Raw genomic sequence first — 8,556 nt, 5'->3', positions numbered from 1 at the left:
TTACAACCACTGTCCTTTGATTATATTTTATGACCCATATTTGAGATATCATTAGTGGAGGGATCAACCATAATGTTGTTGGCAGAGAGGATTGTAATCACTCTCTACTTATCTTTTTCCTAGATCTTTTAATTCTTTTCTTACTCTGAAGCTAAAAGAAAGAGAAAGACTTTGTTTACAGCTACATTGTGGTAGACTCAGTTTGTTATTTATCATAGTTTTTCTCTTGTTCAATCCTTACTAACATAAAATGAAAACTTAAAGTTTAATAAAATATATGATATTTATATTTCATAAACAGAATCATTTAATTTGTTGTCTGTTCTGCACTGGAACTTCTGAAGGTTATTTTCCTAGAAGGTTAAATGGAAAAGCCAATATACATGTTTTAAAATAAAACTCCCCTCCTCCTCATTAAAAATAATTTGACATAAACCTTGTGGTTGCAATAGTAATGAGAAGTAACTACATCCCTTTCTGAAAATAATTCACTTATCAGGAACATTTTGGGATTTGCATAATCAATGCCATCAGGATTTGAGTGGCTACTGCTTGGCTTTATATTATGCATTTGATATATGTGTACATGAAAGAAAATGTAATGTGCTTTTAACAAGTTAATAAGTGATATAAGACAAACTTACCCAATATAGGTATGTAAAATAAATAATAGTTGCAGGAGTTAGAAACTGTGAAAACAGGCAAAGTACCAAATTTCTAAGCTGTGACTTCTTGTTTACTGTCAGGAAGAAGTGGAGAGTAAGATACAGGAGAGCACTAACAGTCAGCACCACAGCCTTTAAGTTGGCTTTTAGTCCTAAAATTTCTACTGTTTATTGGCAAGTGACGGGGCAGACAGTGACTACTAGTTATTCACCCAAAAGGATGAGTTCTAGTTATTTTTCAGTTGGTCCTTCTTGCTATAAGGGAATAGAAATGTGGGGAAGGTGGACAGTGAGAGCAGGACAGGGCATTTCTGAAGAGAATTTAGGGAGAGAGCTTGCCTGATGAACTACCGTAGTGGAAGATCAGAAGAGTCAGGTAATAGTACAAGAGGCAGAGGCATTTGGAATGACAAACAAGAAAGTGGTAAGCGCTAAGATTTGAGAGAGAGGCAGATAAAAAGGCATTGTATGGAAACAATGAGAAGATTTACCTTCAGAAAGTTGTAAGGAGTTGGTTCTGTTTTCTCTCATATTTTGAGAGATCACATATAAAGTTTTTCTCTTGAAAATATAACAAGAAAAGAAATGGAAGAAAGCAAGTTTGTCCCATAGGATGGAGGCCAGGGATAGGTACAGCTTCGATATTCACCCAGAAGGGGATATCTGGGAGCAGGAAACAGAAATGGTCGACAGTGAGGCCAGGGAGTCAGCAGAGCCTGTGGAGATGAGGGCCTGAGCTCAGAACCTGCCTCAGAGAGGTATCAGTAAGCTGATTTCAACCTCTTCATAAAATTGTGAGAAAATAAGCAATAGCATTTATTTACTTCATGTATTTGTATTTGGTTTTCTTGACACTCTGGACAATAAGAAAATAAAAAACAATTTGGATCTGGGCCTGTTTTTCTGGGATGAAGCTCTTGGGAAGAGAATGTTTCTTTAGTACTAACTCATTCTTAGGTACAGAAGACATCCCATTTAATCTTAAACACAGCTGGTTGAAGATGTTATGTCCACATTTCAGATGAGGAAACTAAGGCTCAAAAAAGTTAAATGGCTTACACAAGGTCACATGGAAAGCATAAGGCAGAGTTGTGGTTTTATTTCAGGCTCTCAGAATCAACCAAGTGTTTTGCATGTCCACCTTAAGAATATTTTCCAAACGGATAAATGCTCCTTGAAAAAAGGATTCTGGGTTTGGATAAAATTGGCTAACTACCAAGACATCACAAAACATTTAGTATACAAGCGTTGTGAATGTCTAAGAAAGGGCTAAGCATGCAGCACGTCCCAAATTTATTTGATGTCAGAACTCTTCATTTGGGGAACTCTGCACTGCCCTACATTGCCTTACATATAGAAAATTGGTTTATTGCATGTGCAAGTGCAATGAGCTGTACAGAGGAGGGAGGTAGGTAGTAGAAGCAGTAAAGCAAGTTTATCTTTACAACAGACAGGAGTTCTGGGGTATATCAGAGCTCTCTGGGATACAAAGAGCACCTGCCATCAGGATTCCATCACAACAGAAGAGAAGGAGTGGAAGATGAAGTAGTGCTTTGGCTGGGCCTGAAGCTCTGCAGTGCAGATTTCACAAAAAGATGAACCAATCTGAGGGGTCTTCCATTTCTAAAATTTCTATTAAGAAATAGTTTATATTTCTTTGTTGAGACTTGTATTTTTACATTTGCTTTAAGAGGGTTTTCCCTCACCTTATGGAACAGTGTTGTAATAGCTGCTTCAAAGTCTGTGGCTGATCATTTGGCAGCCCAGTCATCTCAGGGTTGGTGTCCACTGATTGCCTCTTCTCTTAAGAGTGGTTGAATGTGGTCCAGGCAATCAAAAAAGCCAGTTTCTGGTCCTCAATGTGGATCTGTTATGCAAGGCATTGTGTGTATTCTGCTTGTCTCCCAGCTTGATTTGCCTGAAACCCAAATTGCTCATCTTTATAAGACGCAAATGTTCTTCAGCATTTTAATCAACCCATTCTAAATATGTGTTATGAATATCAAAAACATTTCACGTCTTAAAAGTTTTTGATATAGTTCTTCAAAATTAGAGCCTATATAATTCACTTCCACGTACAGGAGTCAACAGTTCCCTCTCATCTGTACCCCAGTGTTTTCCGAGCCTCTCCACTCCTCCACGTGATGCAAATTCTCCAGTGGGAGAGTTCTCACGGGAGGCCTGGCCTACGAGGTACTTAGAAGCCAGGCTGGGCCTAAGCTGATAATTTCACTTTGGCATTGTTAACCTTCACCTATAACTGATCTAGAAATTCAGGTTGGAGTTCAGAGAAATTTCATTCTGAAACCCACAATTTTAACAATATGCTAATTTTGACTGGCCATCATTTAAGTATGACCAGACTTTAACTATAACTTTAACTGATCTTAAATATGGCCAGAGAGGAAGACTTGCTATTATTTTGAAAATGTTGCTCAGAAAAGAGAAAGATAGTAAAATGGAAGGATGAAGGGAGTATTTTAATTTTGTTTCCATTAATCTAAGCAAACGTAGGACATAGAGAAATTTCCTGAGGAAAAAATGTATGCATTGTATAATAATACTGTGAATATCATAACGGAAATCAATGAATCAAAGAAAAATCATCCCAAATTCCACCTTTCCAGTAATTATTTTGTGCGCATTAAAAAAGTTTCCTTGTTAATCCTTATCCAAATATTAGTATACCTTATACATGCAGTTTTAATTACAGTATGGACACAACTTTGCATACTGCACCTTTCACAATATTATACATAGACTGCTGTGTAATTTCTCTAATAGTTTTAAAATAATGAAAAATGTTTCCATCATGTAAGTTCTTTCCAGTTTTTCAATATTATAAATAATTCTGTAATGAACAGTTGGGGCATATTACTTTTCCTTTGGGAAAACAGTTTGTTCAAATAAATTTTCACGGATGGAGGAATTACAGCCAGTGTATATTTTCTAGTTCTTGAAATGTGTTGCTATTCTATTTTAAAATGATATTGCTATATTTATTTCAAAATGTATATTACCATTAGTGTAAATTTGGAAACTAAGTATCTTAGGATGATAAAGACCTTTGTGTTCTGGCACCTTCTGGTTTTCCAGTTTCTGCTTTTGTTGTCTACACCCACTCCCACCCTGTCTCTTCCAAACATACTGGTCTTTGTATTCCTTGAATGTGACATGTTCTCTTGTTGTAACGCCTTCAGGCATGCTGTTTGCAACACTCTTCCCCTGTTCTTCAGTCATCCTTTAAGCCTCAGCTTGGCTGTTAATTCCTCTAGAACTGGGTGCCCCTTCTTTGTATTTCATAGCTCCCAGGTTTAACCCATCACTGTTTTTATCATTTTGTGCTGAAACTGCTTGGCTACTTTTCTATTTCTTTGCTTAGACAGTGCTATGTTTATCTTGTTCCTGACTGTATTTACAGTGTCTAGCACCAGAGGAACTCAATAACTACATATTAAATGAAAAACAAAACAAACTAAAAACTCAATTAAAGAAACATGGAGAAAAATTCCACCCTGCCAACAGGGCTATTTGCTATCACATATTAAATTAAAAAATACTTATTGAATAAAAGACATAGAGTTAGATACTATAGCCACAGAAGATATTAAGGAAAGGTGGTCTTGGGGAAATTGCTCTCAAATAGCTTAAGATTTGGTTAAGACTGGGAAGAAAGAGTTTGCAATTAAACGTTAAAATTTTTTTTTTAATGGAGAAGGAATTTAAAAGCAAATGTGATGGACTGCAAGAGAAATATATTCCCCTTTTAGTGGCTAGGAAACAGAAAGGAGGAGGTATTTTATTTATGGTTGTATCTAGGAGTAGTAGGAAAAGACATTTTCAATTAAAACCTCTTAACGTTAACAATGAAATTATGGATAGAAAAATTATTGTAATTGGAGTCATAGTATATATAAATTTTATGTACTGCTTTTAGGTACTCCTAGCATAAGTATTTCCTTGTATTTACATAATTTTTATAATTAATGTCCAGAAAAAGAGCTAAAGAAGGCAAGTAGGAGAGAAAGGAGACTCATATGGCACCAGGGACTTCTAATTAATGGGGAAAAATGTATTGAGAAATTATTGGAGGCCCTGTTAGGTGGTTATAATTATGAATATAAGAATATTTTTGTGAAAAGATATAGCAGTTTAAAGAGATTATAGCATATGAAAGATACACAGAGCAAGAAGACATCCCAAATTGTACTTTTCAATCCAAATCAATCAATGATGACTATGATTCATACTTGAATCTTTCAAGTTTATAGTACCATTTAAGAAAAACTAACATGCTCAAGAAAGTGAGGTGCCTGCTGATGCTCTGGCAAAATGCTCTAAAAGCTGCTTTTCCCCTCAAAGACCCACCTAATAACCTACAAAGTCTATTTCTTTTTCAGGTTTAACTTTCAAGGATTCTGCTGAATGAAAGCCATGATCCACATGAACAAGGAGATTAATAAGAGGAAGGACATTTTGTCCAACATCACTTTGGGCTATCAGATCTTTCATACCTGTTTTACCACCTCCAAATCACTGGAGGCAGCTTTGCTGTTTCTTACAGGGCAGGAAGAAAGCAGGCCCAATTTTAGGAACAGCACTGGAGCATTTTTGGGAGGAATTGTTGGAGCAGGTGGATCATCTTTATCAGTTGCTGCTTCAAGAATTCTAGGGTTATATTATTTGCCTCAGGTATCTCTGATTATTGTGCTGGTGCTAACTTTAAAAAAACACAACACAAACCATACTTGTGGAAATTGCAGCGGATAGCAAGGTGCTCAGGTGAGGCTGAGTTAAGTTGCAGAGACAAATAGGGATGGTGGTGATGCTGCTGTCCCTAATTACTATGTTCAGTCAGGCCTTAGCAAGTGTGAATTGATGTCTACTTAGAGGCAATTTAAGATTTTTCTACATCCCTTGGCATGCTGCTTTAATTTTTGGCTCTAGATTGTGACTCAGTGATTTGTATGTTGACAATTCGCTAGGCATAATACTCTATAGGACTGTGTTGGTTGGTGAATGGATGGTATAAGAAACCATCCATAAATATGTGTTGGTTGGTCAATGGATGGTATAAGAAACTCACTTTTTTTCTTGCCTATATTAATGCTTATTATTCATGACAGTTTTGATTCGTGCACTAACATACCGAAATGGGCCTAGGAATTATGCAAGATGGCTAGAGTTTAGAGGATGCTAACTTTACAGGTTATTTTAAATTCTGAGACAATGACATTTCAACATAAGAAGAGATTATTCTAGGAAAAATTGATTATTAAGGAAATATGAATAAAGCTCTATCATTATTTCTAAGGATGGATCATTAAAGTATCAGTTGTCATGACTTATTAATGCGAATAAGCTTATTTATGTTGCTGAAGTAATGAGAGAATTTGAAATAACTAAAAAGTAGCATTACCAGATTATTTCTTATAAAGCTTCGAATACGGATGTAGAGGGAACAGGAAAATACTGAGAAATAGAACCAAGGAGAGAGGTTGGGTGACCCAACTGACACCTTAGATGTGGGCTTCGTGCAGCTCAAACTGCTGCTGCTGTGAGCTCTGTCTTCCCAGGCACTAGCTGGAAACCTCTAGATAGATTTTCTCATTAAACGCTTGTAGTAAATATCCCACGAAGGTAAAAAAAATCTATGTGACGGACATTTTCACATTTATTATCTCATTGAATATATTGAGCAATCTTAAAATGTAGATATCATTACCCTGATTTCACTTATAGGGAAACTGAAGTTCAGAAGGTTTAAGTAACTTCTCTAAGATTTTACAGTGATAAAATACGTATCCAGAATCAGATATCAGGTGTCTCTGCTTCTTAAATGAGATTATTTCCTACATAGGGCTTCCAATGTTGCTGTTTGCATGGTTCCAAAGAAGAATGTAAACTTTAGCCAATAGAGTGAAAATAGGACATGGGGTAGAGGAAACAGGAAATAAGAATATTCTAGCACTCGTGAAGAAATTGACAATCTTGAGCGATGGAGTTACAATATGGGCAATCCTATTGAAGGTGGTGTGTTAATATTATCACATCAGATTGGAATGTTATGGGACAGGGAAAAATGTGTTGCATTGTGTCCGGAATTGGTGGGTTCTTGGTCTCGCTGACTTCAAGAATGAAGCCTCCTACCCTCACGGTGAGTGTTATAGTTCTTAAAGATGGTGTGTCCAGAGTCTGTTCCTTCAGATGTTCAGATGTATCTGCAGTTTCTTTCTTCTGGTGGGTTCCTGGTCTGGCTGACTTCAGGAGTGAAGCGGCAGACCTTCGCAGTAAGTGTTACAGCTCTTAAAGGCTGCGCATCTGTAGTTGTTTGTTCTTCCCAGTGTGTTCCTGGTCCCGCTGGCTTCAGGAACGAAGCTGCAGACCTTTGTGGTGTTACAGCTCATAAAGGTGGCGTGAACCCAAAGAGCCAGCAGCAGCAAGATTTATCATAACGAGCAAAAAAACCAAACCTTCCACAGTGTGGAAAGGGACCCCAGCCGGTTGTCACTGCTGGGTAGGGCAGCCTGCTTTTATTACCTTATCTGGCCCCACCCACATCCTGCTGATTGGTCCATTTTACAGAGAGCTTATCGGTCCGTTTTGACAGGATGCTGATTGGTGCATTTACAATCCTCTAGATAGACATAAAAGTTCTCCAAGTCCTTACCAGATTAACTAGACACAGAGCACTGGTTGGTGCGTTTACAAACCTTGAGCTAGACACAGACTGCTGCTTCGTGTATTTACAATCCTTTAGCTAGACATAAAGGTTCTCCAAGTCCCCACCAGATTAGCTAGATACAGAGTGCTGATTGGTGCATCCATGAACCCTGAGCTAGACACAGAGTGCTGATTGGTGCATATATAATCCTCTGGCTAGACATGAAAGTTCTCCAAGTCCCCACTGGACTCAGGAGTCCAGGGGCTTTGCCTAGTGGATCCCATACTAGGGCTACGGTTGGACTGCCCACCAGTCCAGTCCAGCGCACCTGGACTCCTGGGCGGTTAATGGGACCAGGCACTGCGGAGCAGGGGACGGTGCCCATTGGGGAAGCTCTGGCCGCGTGGGAGCCCACTGTGGGGGGGCTCAGGCATGGCGGGCTGCAGGTCCCGAGCCCTGCCCCTTGGGGAGGCGGCTGAGGCCTGACCAGAATTTGAGTCTGGCACGGGCAGGCCGACAGTGCTGGGGAACCCGGCGCACCCTCTGCAGCTGCGGGCCCGGGTACTAAGCCCCTCACTGCTCTGGACGGGCAGTGCCCGCCGGCCACTCCAAGTGTCAGGCCCGCTGAGTCCCCGCCAGCGGGAACTCGCCGAGCCCGTAAGCACCGCCCGCAGCCCGGGTTCCCACCTGTGCTTCTCCCTCCACACGTTCCTACAAACAGAGGGAGCCGGCTCCCTCCGGCCTCGGCCAGCCCAGAGAGGAGCTCCCACAGTGCAGTGGCAGGCTGAAGGGCTCCTCAAGTGCCACCAGTGTGGACGGAGAGGCCGAGAAGGCGCCAAGAGCGAGGGCTGCTAGCATGTTGTCACCTCTCAATATGTTCTTAACTGTAGGGTCAGTGAGGTTGAGGGTAAGCTACAGTGGAAATGTATATAAAATGGTGAGGAATTCATGATCACTTGACCTCTATTCTTAAGTTCCCACTATTGGAAAATAAATACAGAGATCACTGGCAAAATGAGAAACTAAGTACCTCTTCATTTATCTAGACAAGTGACTGTAAAATTAGGGCTTCTATCTCTGTTGGATGACAGGGCTTAGATGTGAGGCTGAAGTGGTGCTTTCTACCACCTTTCTCAAGTTAAGTCTTGGGAACTACATACTCATAAGTCCTGGCAGAGAAAAACAAGGAAAGAAAAGTGATAGGAAGGAGGGAAGGGAGGTGGAAGC

The 8,556-nt window shown here is 39.7% G+C and overlaps 1 protein-coding gene across 1 annotated transcript in view; it reads left to right on the top strand.

Moving 5' to 3' along the window:
• The first annotated feature begins 1,278 nt into the window (after positions 1-1,278).
• LOC108517181 (vomeronasal type-2 receptor 1-like) overlaps positions 1,279-8,556 on the top strand; it is a 20,687-nt gene continuing 13,409 nt past the window's right edge. The window contains 3 exon segments of the mRNA XM_017854969.1: positions 1,279-1,357; positions 2,747-2,858; positions 5,066-5,357. Coding sequence (XP_017710458.1) covers positions 1,279-1,357; positions 2,747-2,858; positions 5,066-5,357 — 483 coding nt within the window.

Source organism: Rhinopithecus bieti, unplaced genomic scaffold (genome assembly GCF_001698545.2).
Source record: "Rhinopithecus bieti isolate Rb0 unplaced genomic scaffold, ASM169854v2 scaffold_2454, whole genome shotgun sequence".
In the NCBI taxonomy this organism is placed as follows: Eukaryota; Metazoa; Chordata; class Mammalia; order Primates; family Cercopithecidae; genus Rhinopithecus; species Rhinopithecus bieti.
The sequence above is the reverse complement of the archived record's forward strand: the minus strand, read 5'-3'. Positions and strand labels throughout refer to the sequence as shown.